The sequence below is a fragment of the Chrysochloris asiatica genome, unplaced genomic scaffold (genome assembly GCF_000296735.1).
Source record: "Chrysochloris asiatica unplaced genomic scaffold, ChrAsi1.0 scaffold00154, whole genome shotgun sequence".
In the NCBI taxonomy this organism is placed as follows: Eukaryota; Metazoa; Chordata; class Mammalia; order Afrosoricida; family Chrysochloridae; genus Chrysochloris; species Chrysochloris asiatica.
The window spans coordinates 7664818-7683119 of NW_006408672.1; the positions used below are offsets into that span (position 1 = coordinate 7664818).

The 18302-nt window shown below is 38.6% G+C and overlaps 1 protein-coding gene across 1 annotated transcript in view; it reads left to right on the forward strand.

Annotated features, from left to right (window-relative positions):
* Positions 1-12313, forward strand: part of LCA5L (Leber congenital amaurosis 5-like) — a 47986-nt gene extending 35673 nt beyond the window's left edge. The window contains exons 4-7 of the mRNA XM_006870839.1: positions 1224-1308; positions 1805-1908; positions 2075-2189; positions 11586-12313. Coding sequence (XP_006870901.1) covers positions 1224-1308; positions 1805-1908; positions 2075-2189; positions 11586-12313 — 1032 coding nt within the window. The remainder of the gene's footprint in view (positions 1-1223; positions 1309-1804; positions 1909-2074; positions 2190-11585) is intronic.
* The last annotated feature ends 5989 nt before the right edge of the window (positions 12314-18302 follow it).

Here is an 18302-nt window from a genome sequence, read left to right on the forward strand (position 1 = left end):
TTTTTTTTTTTTTTTTCTCAACAAGCCTGAATTTCAAAACTTTTGTTTTGCCAAAACTCAAAACAGTGAACACTGAAATGTAAAGCTGAACAACGGCCTCCTCTTTTCTAGGCTTTCCCATGTCATGTGCATTACCAAGATGGAAGAACCTTATCTAATAGAAGTTTCTGCACTGTCCTTGTGACCAGTCACAGTTCGCTTGCTGTTAAGCACTTGAAATATAGCTAGTATGACTGAGGACTAAATTTTTAATTGTATTCAACTTTAACTAATTTCTATATGGATGTGTGGCAAACGACTACTGAACTAACCAGGCAGAGGGGCAATGACCTTCACAACACAGGCCCAGGGGGCCAAAGAACACAGTGGAAGAAGCTGGCATGGAAGGTCTTTCAAAAATATGCTCCCCATTATAACAGTTTGCTACTTTGATAACAAAGCTGGTACTTTGTGATGTCAGGCAGCCCCAGGATTATGAACAAGTTATATTCCTGTATTCCCAAGGAGTGGCTGGTGAGTTTGAATTGCCAACCTAGCACTTCAAACCGGCCTTAAAATCAAGTGCTTATCCTATGGTGCGTAACCAGGATTCAGAAAACCCTATATAGGGTCACTATGACTTGAAGGCACTTAACAACAGGGATTGATCCCATTGTTTCAAAGGGTAAATTTACATAACATTAAAAGGCAAGTACCAGTTGTCCTAAATTGGACTGCCTATAAAGGAGCTCTGGTAATGTAGTGGTTACGAATCGGACTGTGAGCCACAAGGTCAGCAGTTCAAAAGTACCAGCTGTTCCATGGGAGAAAGATGAGGCTTTCTGCTCCAGTAAAGATTTATAGCCTCAGAAACACTGCTCAGGGTCACTATGAGTCGGAACCAACTCCACGGCACATAACAACAACAACAACATATAGTGGCATGGAGTCCTGTGTGGCTCTTTGGGTTAATGTGCTGGACTACTAGGTTGGTTTAAACTGCAAGGTTGGTGGTCCAAGCTCACCGCTGCTCCTCGGAAACTCTATACAGGGTCGCTATGAGTTGGAACCAACTCAACTGCACTAACAACAACAAAATACAGTGGCATGACCTATTTTTATTTCTGTTCAGATCTATAGATTTTATTTGAAGAATACCAAGTTCACTAAATTGTTTTGTAAAAGAAATCAAGGTTGACAAAAGCAAGTATTTATAGAATATCTGGTATTGTGGTTCTTTTTAGGAGAAAGCTCGAGAGCTTGAAATTAAAAATATCTATACTAATCGAATACTTAAAAATTTACATGACACAGATGATTATCCAAAAGGTACGTTTTAATTACTTTTCCTCAAAATCTATTTTTAAATATCTAGTCATATTTTCCTAATCTGTGTAGTAAAAATAATGAATACTTTAAAAAATTATTGTATTGGTCATTTCTAGAATGATTCTAGAAGAATAGTGAAACTGAAAAGAGCATGAGTCAAAAAGTATTGCAACTAGGCTTCCAGATACCTGGGTGTACTTCATTCAAATAAAACATGTTTAAACATGTCTCTGCAATCAGTGGATGGCTATCGACAAGTTCCCTGTTATACATTTGCCTTTGTCTTGTAATCATTATAACATTTGTGACCAAAATAACACAAAGCAAGACAGATTGGTGGGTGGCAGGAAACTAGTAAATGTTATACATATATGGAATTTTTTTAGGAAATGTCTGCAATTTGTTATTAAATTACATACTTCAGTGTTATCTTTAAAATTAATATTGCTTCCAAATGTATAATGGGTTCCTTACATATAATTTACCTGTTCTGTAGTTTCTTCAACAAAATCAGTACAAGCAGATAGGAAGAGCTTTCCACTTATAAGTATGAGACACCAGGAAACCCAAAAATCAAATGTTTCATCTTTGACAACAAAGGTACAGAAAATTTGAAATCTTATAATATTGAATTAAACATGTCTTTACAAAATAAAGTAAGCAATAGTCACTTGTTCTATATAAAAAGTATTAGTATTCATAAGAACAAAACACAATTTCAGATTATCTGAAACCAAGAAATGTGTTTTTGCTGCTTTTCTAATAGACTAAAAAGCCAACAGGAAACATTGCTCATAAAGAAAAATCAACTGAAATAAACTGTGAAATTTCTCACAATATCAGTAAACTACCAAACCAAGATCCTAAGAAAAAGCATGAAGGTAATTTTAAAAACCTTAAAGTCTCTTTTATTCTTATTTGATTTTTTTTTTTAATACTGTGAATTTTAAAAAAAATTTTTACAGAATCTCAAAATGTATATAAAATGTACATAATAATTAAAATGAGCACATTAGTGTTTCCTAGACATCTAGGGGCCCTTGTCTCCTCTCCTGCCCAATGGGAGTGCTCATCATTCTGACTTCCATGCCAGCCATTCCTGTGGTTTTCCTAAGTTGAATGGAAAATTATTTTGCTCTGTAAAGCCTCACCCAACTCATAATAAAATATTTAAATACAGATATAAATATAGATATTGATCCCCACATGTCTGTCAGTTTGGCATACTGTGGTAGCTTGCATGTTGCTTTGATGCTGGAAATTATGGCACTGGTGTTTCATATACCAGCAGGGTCACCCATAGAGGGCAGGTTTCAGCAGAACTTCCAGACTAAGACAGACTAGGAAGAAGGAATTGACTATTCACTTCTGAGGGATTACTCACTAAAAACCTTTTGAATACCAGGAAGACACTGTATGATATAGGGCTACTAAACAGTGTTCCAGAATACTTAATTGTGCTTGACAGGAATCTGTATAGAAACCAAGAGGCAGTCGTATGAACAGAACAAAGAGACACTCAGTGGTTTAAAATTAGGAAAGGTATGTGCCAGGGTTGTATTTGTTCACCATATTTATTGAATATGAGTCCTCAGTTTAGAAGAAACTCAAAATATGTCTGAGGAATAGCTATCTCTTTAAAGTACAGTCAATCTTAGTGACATGGGTAGAGTAAAGCTTTTGGAATCTTCATTAGCTGATTGGGCATGACTCAAAATGAGAAGAAACAGATGCAACTGTACAAAATATGAATCTAGGAAAATTGGTAATCATCAAAAGTGAAATGGTACCCATAAAGATCAGTAGCGTAGACATTAGTGAGCTGAAATGAACAGGTATTGGCCATTTTGAATCAGACAATCATGGTTTACTATGCCAGGAATGATAGATTCCAGAAGAATGGTGTCGCATTCATCATCAAAAAGAGCATTTCAAGATCAATCTTGAAGTACAATGTTGTCTGTGATAGGCTAATACCCATACAAAAGTAGCTGCAACTGCACATTAACAGGGAACTACCAGAGGTTCAAGCCAAATTCAGATAAGGAACAAGAGATATCATTGATATCAGATGGATCTTGGCTGAAAGTAGAGAGTACCAGAAAGATGTTCACCCATGCTTTATTGACTGTGCAAAGGCGTTCAACTGTATATATCATGCGAAACTATGGACAACATTGAAGAGAATAATTATTCAAGAAGACTTAATAGTGCTCGTGAGGAACTTGTACATAGACCAACAGGCACTAGTTGAAAAAGTTATGCACCAGGGGTTATATTCTTCCACCATACTTATTCAATCTGTATGCTGAGCAAATAATTTGAGAAGCTGGATTATATAAGCAAGAATGTGGCATCAGGATTGGAGGAAGACTCATTAATAGCCTGTGATATGCAAATGATACAAACCTTTCTTGCTGAAAATGAAGATGACTTAAAATACTTACTGATGAAGATCAAAGACCACAGCCTTCAGCATGAGTTGCCCCTTAATGCAAAGAAAACAAAAAATCTTCAACACAGGACCAATAAATAACATCATGCTAAATGGAGAAAAGACTTCATTTTGCTTGGATCCACCATCAACACTCATGGAAGCAGCAGTCAAGAAATCAAACAATGTATTGCATTAGGCAAATCTGATGCACGAAACCTGTTTAAAGTGTTCAAGAGCAATGGTGTCAGTTTGAGGACTAAAGTGTCCTCATATGCATGTGAAAGTCGGGCAATAAGTAAGGAAGACTGTAGAAGTATTAAAGCATTTGGTTATGGTGTTGGAAAAGAATATTAAAAGTACCATGGACTGCCAGAAGAACAAACAAATCTGTGTTGGAAGAAATACAACCAGAATGTTCATTAGAAGCCAGGATGGCCAGACTTGATCTCTCATACTTTAGACATATTATCAGGAGGGACCAGTCCCTGGAGAAGGACATCATGCTTAGTAAAGTGGTTGTTGTTGTTAAGTGCCATCGAGTCAGTTCCGACTCATAGTGAACCTGCATGGGGTTTCCAGGAGTGACTGGTGAGCTTGAACCACTGACCTTGAGATTCAAACCAACCTGGAAGTCTAGTGCATTAACCCACAGTGCCACACCAGGACTCTTTGGTAAAGTGGTGGTGGTGGTGTGCCATAGAGTTGGTTCCAACTCATAGCGACCCTGCATAGGGTTTTGGAAACTAAATCTTTACGAGAACAGAAAATCTCATTTCTCCACCATGAAATGGCGGGTAGTTTAGAAATACTGACCTTGAGGTTAGCAGACCAATGGACAGCTAAAAAGAGGAATCCCAACAAGATGAATAACACAGTGGCAGCAACAATGGACTCAAGCGTAGCAGCAATTGTGAGGATGGCACAGAAGTGGATTCTTTCGATTGTACATAGTGTCACTATGGGTTGAAACCGACTCAACAGCACCTAACAATCACAACAAGGAAAACCAGTTAATACTTCTCTAATTTAAATTTACACACCACTAAAGCTAGTGATGATTAAATTGAAGAATTTTACCAACTTCAGTCTGAAATTGATCAAACATGTAATCAAGATGTATTGATAATTACCAGTGATTGGAATGCAAAAGTTGGAAACAAAGAGGAAGGATCAGTAGTTGGAAAATATGGTCTTGATGATAGAAATGATGTTGCAGATTGTATGATAGAATTTTTCAAGACCAATGACTTCCTTATTGCAAATACCTTCCTTAAACAATATATACAACTACTATACATGTGGACCTAAGGAGGAGCCCTGGTGGTGTTGTAAGATAAGCACTGGACTGATAACCACAAGGTCCACAGTTCAAACCTATCCGGTACTCAGTGGAAGAAAGATTAGGTTTTCTGCTCCTGTAAATATTTACAGCCTCCAAAACAAGGTCACTATGAGTCAGAATCTACTCAACGGCACTGTGTTTATACATGTAGACCTAGCCAGATGAAATACACAGGAATCAAATTAACAACATCTGTTGAAAGAAACTATGGACCGCTCAATATCATCAGTCAAGCTAGGACCCACTATGAAATGGACCATCAGTTGCTCATATGCAAGTTCAAGCCAAAGCTGAAGAAAATTACAACAAAGTCCACGAGAGCCAAAATACAGCTTTGAATGTGGTGGTATGCCGTGGAGTCTGTTCCAACTCATAGTGACGTTGTTTAGGATTTCTAAGACTGTAAATCTTTACAGGAGCAGAAAGCTTCATCTTCATCCCATGGAACAGCTGGTAGTTTCAAACTGCTGACCTTGAGGTTAGCAGCCCAATTCATAACCACTATGCTACCAGAGATCCTTAACTTTGAATATATGCCACCTGAATTTAGAGACCATTTCAAAAATGAATTTGACACATTGAACACTAATGACCGAAGACCAAACAAGTTGTGGGATAACATCAAGAACACATGTAAAAAGAAAGCAAAAGTTCATGAAAATGAAAAGAAAGAAAGAAAACGCCAAAGTGGATGTCAGAAGAGACTCTGAAACTTGCTGTGATCATTCCCAAAAAGGAAGAACACAATCAGCATTTCTCAGAGAAAGTTGAAAGAATTGAAGAAAAAAAATCACAATATACAATACTAAAGCATTCTGTGGGCAAAATACTGAATGATGCAGGAAACATCAAAAGAAGATGGAAATAATACACAGAGTCACTAACACAAAAGGAGCTGGTGAACATTCAACCATTTCAGGAAGTAGTATATGATCAAGAACCAATGTACTGAAGGAAAAAGTTAAAGCTGCACTGAAGGCATTTGTGAAATACAAGGCTCCAGGAATTGACAAAATACATCTGTTGCATGAAACAGAGGTTTGTTGTTAAATGCTGTCAAGTCAGTTCCAACTCATAGCATGCCTAAATAGGGTTTTCAAGGAATGACTGGTGGGTATGAACTGCTGACCTTGTGGTTCAAAGTCCAGGGCTGAACCTACAGTGCCACACCAAGAATCCAAACAAAGGTTTAGCTGGGGTTTCGAAATGTTCCTGATGGGGAAAGGCATTGTGTTTATTCATAGAGATAGGTGGGGTTTTCTGGGGAGTAGCCCATTTAGGTCCTTCAACAGGAGACAGATGAAGAATTCTGCTCCCATAAAGATTTACTGCCTCGGAAACCCTATACAGGTTCGCAATGAGCTAGAACTGACTAGAGGGCACACCACCACCACCACAGTCCATTTTAGGTAGAGTTATGGTTAGTGGAGTGCAGCAGCTCTGTAGGATAAACAATGGACTACTAACCACAAGATTGGTGGTTTGAGCCCACCCACCACTCCAAGGAAGAAAGATGAGGCTTTCTGCTCCCATAAAGATTTACAGCCTCAGAAACCCTATATACAGGATCATTATGACTAGGAACCACCTCAAAAGCACTTAACAACAACAATAATAGGGTTCATGAGCAGGTTAGTTTCAAGATGGAGTTAGCAGCAGAAGTTGTTGGGCGGAGTTGTCAGACTTGTTCTGGGATGTTACACATGTATAGTTCTTCAGGACTCCAATTTAAGTCCCTACCTCCAGGGGCTGGTGTTTTCCTCCACTCCCAGTGCAAGATCATTCATCTGTTGTTTTTCAAGGTTGTATGCATGTGTGGATAATACCTGGCACCTGGCTTGAAAGAGAAATTACAAAGGAGTAAAGTAAGCGAACTCTTACAGGGATGAAACCAGTTGGCTTAAAGAAAGTAAGAGCTACTCTTTATTCATTAGTTTTGTGCTTGCCTGAGTTCTGTCCTGTAGGCAGTTTGCTCAAGCCTTGTTGGCCCCCACTCTGCCTCAAACCAACTGGAAGAGAGCCATATTTGTGCCTGTTTCAAAGGAAGGTAGGCCCAACAGAGTGTTGTTGTTATTACGTGCCATCAGGTCGGTACCGACTCATAACGACCTTATGCACAGCAGAACGAAACACTACCCAATCCTGGGTCAACCTCACTATTGTTGCTGCTTGAGCTAATTGATGCTGCCACTTGGCCAATCCATCTCGTTGGGGGTCTTCCTCTTTTTCTCTGACCCTCCACCTTACCAAACATGATATCCTTCTCTAGTGACTGGTCCTTCCTGACAATATGTCCAAAGCAAGAGACACAATGTTGGCCATCTGGCCTCCAAGGAGCACTCTGGCTGCACTTCGTTAGACAACATCATTAATAACACACACAAGTAAAATTTTGCTGAAGATAATTCTTAAAATGCTTGGAGCCGTATGTCAACAGGGAGTTGCCAGAAATTCTGACCCGATTCAGAAGACAATATGAAATGAGAGATAATATTACTGGCATCAGATGGATCTTGGCTGAAAGCAGAGAATACCAAAATATGTTTACTTGAGCTTTATTAACTATGCAAAGATATTCAATTGTAAGGATCATAAAAAATTATGGATAACATTCTGAAGAATGAGATTCCAAAACACTTAATTGTGCTCATATAGAACCTATACACAGACCAAGATGCAGTTGTTTGAACAGAACAAGGAGATAAATGGTTTAAACTCAGGAGTTCATATATATGTTTCTCTTGTTAAGTCCCGTGAAGTCAGTTCCAACTCATTTGTTGTTTTTGTTGTTGTTGTTGTTGGGTGCAGTTGAGTTGGTACCAACCCATAGCAACTTTATGCACAATAGAACAAAATACTGCACTAACCTCACAATTGTTGCTAGGCTTGAGCCCATTGCTGCTGCCACTGTGACAATCCATTTTGTTGAGAGTCTTGCTCTTTTCATTGACCCTCCACTTTTCCAAGCATGATGTCTTTCTCCAGGGACTGGTACTTCCTGACAATATGTCCAAAGTTTGAGCGACAAAGTTTGGCCATCCTGGCTTCTAAGGAGCATTCTGGCTGTACTTCTTCCAACACAGATTTGTTTGTTCTTTTGGCAGTCAGTCCATGGGATCTTTAATATTCTCCAGCACCAAAACTCAAATGCACCATTTCTTCTACCATCTTCATTATTCACTGTCCAGCTTTCACACATTATATGAGGCTATTATAAAAACCAATGCTTAGATCAGGTGCACCTTGATCCTCAAACTGACATCTTTGCTCTTCAAAACTTTAAAAGAGGTCTTGTGAAGCAGATTTGCTGAATACAATACGTTGTTTGATTTCCTGACTACTGCTTCCATGAGTGTTGATGGTTGATCTGAGAAAAATTAAGTCTTTGACAACTTCAGTCTTTTTTCCATTTATCTTGTTGTTATTTATTGGTCCAGTGGTGAGGATTTTTGTTTTCTTTACATTGAGGTGCAACCCATACCGAAGGCTGTGGTCTTTGATCTTCATCAGTATGTATCTTAAGTCCTCTTCATTTTCATCTAGCAAGGTTGTATCTTCTGTATATCACAGGTTGTTAATGAGTCTTCCTCCAATCATGATGCCATGTTCTTCATCATATAATCCAGCTTCTCAAATTACTTGCTTAGCATACAGATTGAATAAATATATGAAAGAACACTATTCAGTGTTCCCTTGTTCTGTTCATACAACTGCCTCTTGGTCAATGTACAGATTCTTCATGAGCACAATTAAATCTTCTGGAATACATATGGACAATTCCTCAATGTTGTCCATAGCTTGTCATGATTCACGCAGTCGAAATCTGACTCACAGAGACCTTGTAAAGTGTTTCTGAGGAGCAGCTAGTGAATTTGAGCCACTGACCTTGAGGTTCAAACCAACCTTATAATCCAGTGCATTATCATGCAGCACCACACCAGAAATGTGTGTGTGTGTGTGTGTATATATATACTTAAAAAAAAAAAAAAAAGCAAGTAGCAAACACATATCCACCTGGGTAAAGGGCACAATTAGATGTAGACTTTCAGGAAAAGATAAACTGAACAGTGACTGGCTTCATCTTCTCTGATGCTGAAGAAATCAGAGTTGGGTGGTGGTTGGTTCAGGGAGTGCTTGTAATTTGGAGTCAAACATCTGGCAGAACTACTCTGTGAAGTTACAGAGAGATGGCGCCACAGAGAATGATATGCCTAGAATTTTCTGCTTTTAAGGTCACTAAGGAAGACCATAGAAGAATTGATGCTTTTGAGTTATGGTGTTGGAGGAGAATATTGAAAGTGCCATGGGCTGCTAAAAGAACCAGATCTGTTTTGGAAGAAGAGCAGCCGGAATGCTCCTTGGAGGCCAAGATGGCCAAACTTCGTCTCTCATACTTTGGACATATTGTCAGAAGGGAGCAGTCGCTGGAGAAGGATATCATATTTGGTAGGGTGGAGGGTCAGAGAAAAAGAGGAAGACCTAGCGAGATGGATTGGCCAAGTGGCAGCACCAATGGACTCAAGTGTGGCAACAGTAGTGAGGTTGGCTCAGGATCAGGCAGTGTTTCATTCTGCTGTGTATAAGGTCGCTATGAGTCAGTGCCGACTCAATGGCACCTAACAACAACAACAACAAGGTCACTAAAAGTACTTCTAACTCTCAGAATCAGGTCAAAGCTAAAAGCTTACATGGATGGAACAAGAGTGTTCAGATAGCACATGCTGCAGGGTACCTGAGAGAGTGCCACAGCTTCATTTGCCCACCCTGCACTCGGTATATGGAAGATGTAACAGAGCAGGGTCCTGGGATGCCAGTCCTTCACATTTCTTTGTCCTCTCCGCTAGACTGCTTGTCCTGTATTCAGCCACACAGCTGTCTTCTGGGATCTCCCTTACCGTTTTCCTCTCACCCCACTTCTTTACTAGATCTTCTGTCTCCTAAACTGTGTCTTTCCCGGTCCTTGGCAAATTTTTTTAAAAGCAGAGCCTCCAGTAGCTTCTTGAGGTTGGGAGCATGTAAGGTCATTGCATGGACTCCTGGTATGGTGCTGTAAGGTCAGCACTGGACTGTGAACCACAAAGTTGGCAGTTCAAACCCACCAGCTACTCCTGAGAAACCCTGTAAAGCATCGCTATGAATTAAAACAGACTCAATGGCACTTAACAACAAGGTCAATGCATGTAACTTCCTGTATGTAAATGTCATTATTCTGTCCTTGTGCTTTGACTAATATTGGCTAAATAAAGCATTCTAGGTCGGAGACAATTTCCCCCCAGAAAACAGGCCCCTTTGTTCTCATGTTGCATTATTACTAATGAGAAGTTTAGGTAAAACCCCATGGTGGTGGTTATGTGCCACGGAGTCCGTTCCGACTCACAGCAACTCTGTATAGGGTTTCCGAGGTTGTAAATCATTATGGGAGCAGAAAGCCTCATCTTTCTCCTGTGGAATAGCTGGTAGTTTCGAACTGCTGACCATAAGATTAGCAGCTTGATTCATAACTACTACGTTACCAAAGCTTCTTAAAACCCCTTAGAACTGCAGAAACAACACCAGAGGAAAAATCAGTTCTTGATGATCAATCAACAGTCAGGGGTCCCACAGGACTGTGAATCGTTTGCATTCCTTTGAACTACAGTGAGGAGCCCTCATTGAACATACCAGATGTTCAGTAGAGGCTCCAGAATGACCACACCTTCGATGTGAGGCACAATAAGCCATAGAATAAAGTTTAAATAACACAAAGGTCTGACACACTCTTCTGCAAAGCCACCATGCCTGGTGCAGTTTGCTGGAAGCTGCTCATCAGTCATCTTTCTTTCTATGTTTACTCATCTATTTACGTTTCCCCACTTATTTTGCAGTCACATGTAGCAATTCATATTTCCCTAGAAAGCCTATTCATTCATTGGAGAAAAACTTTTTTGTGTCCGGTATTGGGGAAACAGCAGTGAACAAAATCAAAAATCCCTACCCTCATGTACAAGGAGACAGACATTGAAGAAGATGAGTTTGGAGTATGTTTTATAATGAGTGCTGTACAGGAGAATAAAACAGAAGAGGGAGAGGGGCAGGAAAGGCTGAGGAGGGTGGATTAAGATGGCTCCAGCAAAGACTTATTCTGGAAATGAAATGCCACTTTGGGTGGTTACAAATGTTCTCACTGTGTCAACATCATACACCCAACTACAATCTTTTCTCCATTTATCCAACTCCCAAGTAGTAATGGTGAATATCTGTTAATCATTGGCAAACTTTATTTCTTCTCCTATGAATATCATTTTTTTTTTTGAGCTGTGTCATAATTCCCAACTCTTGGGCAAATTCTAGGAAAGTGTAAGATTTCATGCTTAGAAATAGTAAATATCTTTATAGATTTATTTTCTGTCTTTATACTGTGCTTGTCAGGAGGTATAAATAAGTATGCTGAAAATGCCATCTTAAAATGGGAATCCATTCATTTTAAAGACCACTAAATTGTCTGTTTTTGTAATATAGACTTGTCCAAAGAAGAGGTACGTCTAGAAATACAAGCACCTGTGGAGAATACTGACAAGAGAAAAAGAGAGAAAAGGGAAGCTAAAGAAAGGAAAATCATTTTAACTATAGAAGAACAAGTCCTACCACCAAAAAATATTCCAGTAATTCATCCTGAAGAGGAAAGCAATCAGGAAGATGACTTAGTAAAAGAAAAATGTGAGAGCGTACCAGTTAATGACCTGGGTGAGCTAGCCGACAAGTATGCTGTTCCAAATGTCAAGCTACACTTACGACAAAGAAAGCATTACTCATTCACAGAAACGATTGAAAACTTGCATCATGGACTTCCTACTTCAAGTGGTTCAGCCAGTGCAGGCATCACAAGAAGCAATCACAGTACCTGCAGACAGCGTGGTGATACAGAACTGAAACTAGAACATTCAGCTGGTGGGTACGAACCTTCTTTTGGTAAGTCCTCCAGAACAAAAGCAAAAAGCACAACTTTCAGAGATAAGAAAAGCAGCCTAATGGAAGAACTCTTTGGATCAGGCTATGTCTTAAAAGATGACCAAATAAGTCCAGTTGTTATGAAAGGACCAGCTGAGACTGTGAAAAGTGAAAAGCTATGCCAACTACCTCGCAGTCAGGTCTCTGCCAGCAATGCTTTTGGAGACTCTAAAGTAACTGTGGTAAATCCTATTACGCCATCTTCACCTACAGAAGGGAAAAGAAAAATAATTCTTTAAATACAATTAATTATCCTAATACATCCGGTTTGATACGCTGGTTCTTATGTAGCTTTAATCTTATCATTTTAATGTGTGAGTTCTTTACGTCAGTGCTTAAACTTTGCGCAATGAGGAGTTTGTTTTATGCCAATCTGATTATAGAGGACAATTATAACATTTTAAGTACTGAAAATTACTTTTTTTCTACACGTGAAACACCCATCATCTTTGGGAAAACTGCTTTACTACATAATTTGAATGTGCTTTGAAGATATCCATAGCTAGCAAGTCTAAGATAGACAACCCAAGACATAGATACCTTATGCATATAAGAATTTTATCAGTAGTAGAGCTAGGTTTTGACTTAAAAATGTGGATGCAGCTTTGAAAGGGAGTATTAGGGCCAGAAAACTCTTGTTTTAAAACAAAAAACAAAAAATGCATAGTAATTTCCAAACTTGGTTTTATGAAAATCATTTTTTAGTTTTCTCTGATTCAACTAAGCTGGGCATCTAAATATCCTACCTTTATGGGTGAGACTTCCTTCACATACACTTAAGATCAGTATTTTAATTTTAGACTTATCACATACTTTTATTTTGCCCTTTTTTCTGTTAAATTTGTTTTAAAAAAATTAGAATATATCAATGTAATTACTGTTCACTCAACCTAGTTTACTCAGTCCGAGTTAATAAATGTATTATAATTAGAATATTTAACATTGTTGTTGTTGTGACGTGTGCCGTTGAGTTGGTTCCGGCCCATAGTGACCCTGTATAGGGTTTCCAAGCAGCAACTGGTGAGCTTGAACCGCTGACCTTGCAGTTCATACAGACGTTGCAGTCCAGCACATTAACCCACAGCACAACACCTATTTAATATTAGGACTATATAATGGAGTCCAGGTGTGGCACTGTGGGTTAATGCGGCGAACTGCAAAGCCGTTTGAACTGCAAGGCTGGCGGTTCAAGCTCACCAGCTGCTCCTTGGAAACCCTATACAGGGTCGTTATGGGTCGGAACTGACTTGACAGCACTTAACAACAACAACATAATGCTATTTAAGGAACCCTGGTAGCATAGTAACAAGTAAGGCCGCTAACCACAGCGCCAGCAGTTGGAATCCACTAGCTATTCCATAGAAGGAAGATGAAGCTTTCTGTTCCCATTAAGATTTATAGCCCCAAAAACTCTATCCAAGGTCGCTATGAATCAAAACAACTCAATGGGACACAACAGCAGCAGCATAATATTATTTATTTATAAAAGCAAATTATTTATATTCAAGGCCCCCTCACTTCAGATCAGCCGGGCACTTCACTCTCAGCTCTAGCCCTCTGTGGCTAGCTAGGTCAGTGTCCATGGGCTCAGGAGTTCCCAAGTCTCCCCAAACTTCAGACCTTCCTCTTCTGTCACTCATCTCAAGGAGTCTATGCAACGTGCTCAAACTCAGCCCATATCTTTGTTACTGACTTTCCCCCACTTCCACTCACATGTATACCAAAGTGGTCACCCACCTGCAAGCTTACATGCCTACTTGTGTGTTCTCTTTGAGTTCAGTCTTGTAGTGGGGTTTTCCTGAAGGGACTTGATTGCTTGCTTTGATGGCTCCCCAGAAAACAGCTTGATCTTGTAATCGCCAAACAAACTGCCATTCTTGTTTTTATTTTTGTATTTTCCTACTGGTCTTTCTTTCAAGAAGTATCTTCTGTTCCTCTAGCCACTCCAGGCTGGTCTGCTTGTCCTTTCAAGTGGGACTGGCCCACCTCAGAAGGTTCTGGATGGGGCTCAGGATTCTATAAGGTCCTATAATCAACAAAGGCTCCACAGAAGAACTTTCACTGGGCAAGTTCTAGAACCCCTTATAGGTATTCCCATCAGTTATAGACTGAAGACGGACTTACAAGTAAGTTTTCTGTAATCATATTTCCCAATATTCCCTTCTATCCCACTCAAGTGTCTATTTTACAATAGTAGGCAAGGGAAGCTAATATCCCTAAGACAGTCAAGCATCTTAAATTATTTTCCCTCTTTTACCCATTCAGACTATGCCTCAATCACTTTATCACAGAGCCCTGTTGTTCCAAGATGGAGCATACATCACTATTTACCTCTGATTTAGCCCATGCAAACCTACCTAAGTGTTCCCCTATCTACCTTGTTCTTGTACCATCCCCCTTGTGTTTTGCCCTCCCCCTCCTTGTATGTTGCCCTCCCCAACACCTGAGAAATTATGTCACTATCCCCTAACCTGTGCTGTACTATCCCCTTCTTTCTACCCCTGATTACCAACAAAGAATTTTTTTTTTTGGTATGGGTATCTTTTCTTAAGCTTTTAAAGTAATGGTTTTATGCAATATTTGTCCTTTTGTGACTGACTAATTTCACTGCTGGTGTGACACTGTGGGTTAATGTGCTGGACTGCGAAGTCGGTTTGAACCGCAAGGTTGGCGGTTCAAGCTCACCAGCCACTCCTCGGAAAGCCTATACAGGGTCACTATGGGTTGAAACCTACTCCACAGCACTTAATAACAACAATTTCACTCAGAACAATGGCCACAAGGTTCATCCATGTTATTCCGTAGTTTGTAACTTCATTGTTATTCTTCAAGGTAACATAATAGTCCATTGTATATATGTACCAAAGTTTGTTTATCCATTCGTCCATTGACGGGCACTTAGGATGTCTCCATATTTTTGCTACTGTGAATAGTGCTGTGATAAATATTGGTATGCACATATCTACTCATGTTCTGGCTTGTATTTCTTGTGGATAAATACCAAGTAGAGAATTGCTGTATCACAAGGTATTTCTATTTCCAACTTTCTAAGAAAGCACCATACCATTTTCTGGAGTGGTTGAACCATTTTACATTCCCACCAACAATATAAGAGGGTTCTAGTCTCTCTACATCTTTGCCAGTATTTATTGTCCTCTGTTTTTTTGAACTTTGCTGTTATTGCTGGTCTGAGATGATATCGCATTGTTAATTTTGATTTGTGTCTCTCTAATAGCTGCTCCTTGGAAACCCTATACAGGGTTGCTACGGGTCAGAATCAACTCGACAGCACTTAACAACAACAATAGCTAATGATTGTGAACATTTCTTTATATGTTTGTTGGCTGCCTGAATGTCTTCCTTGATGAAGTGTCTATTCATGTCCTGTGTCCATGTTTTAATTGGGTTATTTGTCTTTTTCTGGTGGAGGTGTTATAGTTTCCTGTAGATTTTATAAATTAGTCCCCCGTCTGATAAGTCATTGCAAAACATTTTTTACCATTCTATGGGCTCCCTTTTTACTCTTTTGGTGAAATATTTTAATGCACATAAGTTTCTCATTTTTAGTATGTCCCAATCATCTATTTTGTCTTCTCTATTTGTGCAATTCTTACAATGTTTGAGAGTCTATGTGTTGGTGAATTCTGTTGGCTAAGATTTTGTTGATAATTTTTGCATCTATGTTCATGAAGGATATTGGTATATAATTTCCTTTCTTAATGATGTCCTTCCCTAGTTTTGGTATCAGCGTTATGCTTTTGCTTCATAAAATGTATTAGGAAGTTTTCCATCCTTTTCTGCATTCTGGAATAATTTGAGTAGAATTGGTGACAGCTCTTCCCTGAATGTTTGGTAAAACTCACCAGTGAAGCCATCAGGACCTGGACTTTTTTTGGTTGGGAGTTCTTTGATGACCTGATCAATTTCTTCTTTTGTGTTTAAGTCTAGGCAGGTCGTGTTTTTCTAAAAATCTCCTCTAGATTTTCAAATTTGTTGACGTACAACTCTTCATAGTACTCTATTATCATCTTTTTTATTTCTATAAAAACACCCAGATGGTTTCTTATGCATGTTATTTGTGTCTTCTCCCTCTTTTCTGTTAGGTGGTTTGTCAATTTTATTAATCCTTTCAAAGAACCAGCTTCTTATCCTGTTGATTCTTTGTGTAGTTTTACTGTTTTCTATCTCGTTTATTTCTGCTCTAATCTTTATTTTTAGTTTTCTTTTGGTGACTGTAGATTCACTTTGCTGGTCTGTTTCTAATTGTTGGAGATGCTGTGTTAATTTTGGTTCTTTCTTCTTTTGGGATGTGTGTGTTTATTGCAATAAATTGTCCTCTTAGCACTGCTTTCGCCATGTCCCAAAGATTTTGGTGTGTTGTGTTTTCATTCTCATTTGTTTTTAGGAATTTTATAAATTCACATTTTATTTGTTCTACTACCCAGTCACTTTTCAGCAGGGTGTTATTCAGTTTCCATGTATTTGACTTTATTTCCTTGGTGTTCCTATTGTTGATTTCTAATTTGATAGCATTGTGATCTAAGAAGATGCTTTACAGTATTTTGATGTTTGTAAATTTATGGTGGCTTGTTTTGTGGCCTAACACATGGTCTATTCTGGAGAATGTTCCAGGTGTGCTAGAAAACAATGTGTATTATACTGTTGTTGTGTTGAATGCTCTATGAGGTCAAGTTGGTTGATAGTGTTGTTTAGTTCTTCTGTGTCTTTGTTGAGTTTTGTTCTGGTTGTTCTTTCCTTTTTTGAATGTGGTGTATTAAAATCTCCCACTATTAATTATCTCCACCCCTTACCCAAGGACAGACTCACAAGGGTCTCTAAAATCTATTTTTACAAGCTCTTCTTACCCAGTAGTGAGTTGGCACCGAAAGGGAACCCAACTAGACCTTTCTCCTCTTGGATGGAAAGGAAATAGGGTGGAAATGTCTGTTTTATCACTTAAGTTTTATGTTTTGTTTTTATACATGTCTGAATAAAAATGCCAAAGTTTTTTTTGTTTGTTTTTTTAAAGCCTCCTACTATTATTGCAGATTTGTCTATTTCTTTCTTCATTTCTATTAGAATTTGCATTGTGTATTTTGGGGCAATTTCATTGGGAACATAGATATTTGTTATGGTTATGTAATCTTGTTCAATTGACCCTTTAATCATGAGAAAATGTCCTTCTTTATCTTATGCTGGTTTTTGCCTAAAAGTTAATTTTATTAGCAATTATCATTGCAACTTTTGTTTGTTTTTTATTGCAATTAGCTTGGTATATATTTTTTCCATCCTTTAACTTTTAATCTGTCTTTGTCTGTGTGTGTCTCTTGCAGACAGCATATTGAAGAAGGATCTTGTTTTCTTATCCATTCTGCCTCTTTCTGTCTCTTGACTGGTGCATTTAATCCATTGACATTCAGTGTAATTATCAATAGGTATGAATTAATTCCTGAGATTATGTTTGTTTTTTTGTGGTGCTGCTGATTTCTTTGTTCTGCATGCCTTCCTGTGCTGAGCTCATGTTTTTTGTGTGTTCTTCCTTGTCAGCTTCTTCCTAGTTTTAATGTTTCCATGTTCTTCTTGGAGTTTCATTTTCTTAATAGGTTGTAAAGTATTCGTTTTCTTTGAGGTTACACTATACTCTATTAACTTTTTCCTCCATTTAAAAGTCTATTTTATCCTGAATCTATCTGACCTTCTCACCACCTGGATCTCTTTTTCTGTATTTTCCCTTCTTTCATATTGTAATTGTTTTGATCATAGACTGACCTCCCAGATCCTCTGAATTCAGCCTTCTAGTTTTGTTCTGTTCTGGACTATTTGCTCTGTTGATTTGAGTTCTAGGTGGTGCTGCCACATATGTCAATTTCTGGTCATTGTTCTTGTTGGTTTTCAGTCCAAAGAACTCTCTTCAGGATGTTTTGAAGCACTGGCTTGGCTTTGACAATGTCCTTTAGCTTCTGTTTATCTTGGAATGCTTTGATTACAATGTTGTATTTGATTGAGAGCTTTTCTGGCTAGATAATTCTTGGCAGTTTTTTTCTTTCAGTGTTTAATATATGTCCCCCCATTGCCTTCTTGCCTGCATGGTTTCTGCTGAGAGATCAGAACTTGATCTTACTTGCTTTTTCTTGCTTTTGTAAGTAACACTTCTCTTTTCCCTAGCTGCTTTCGGGATTCTCTCCTTTGTCTTTGATTTTGGAGAGCTTGATTTTGATATGTCTTGGT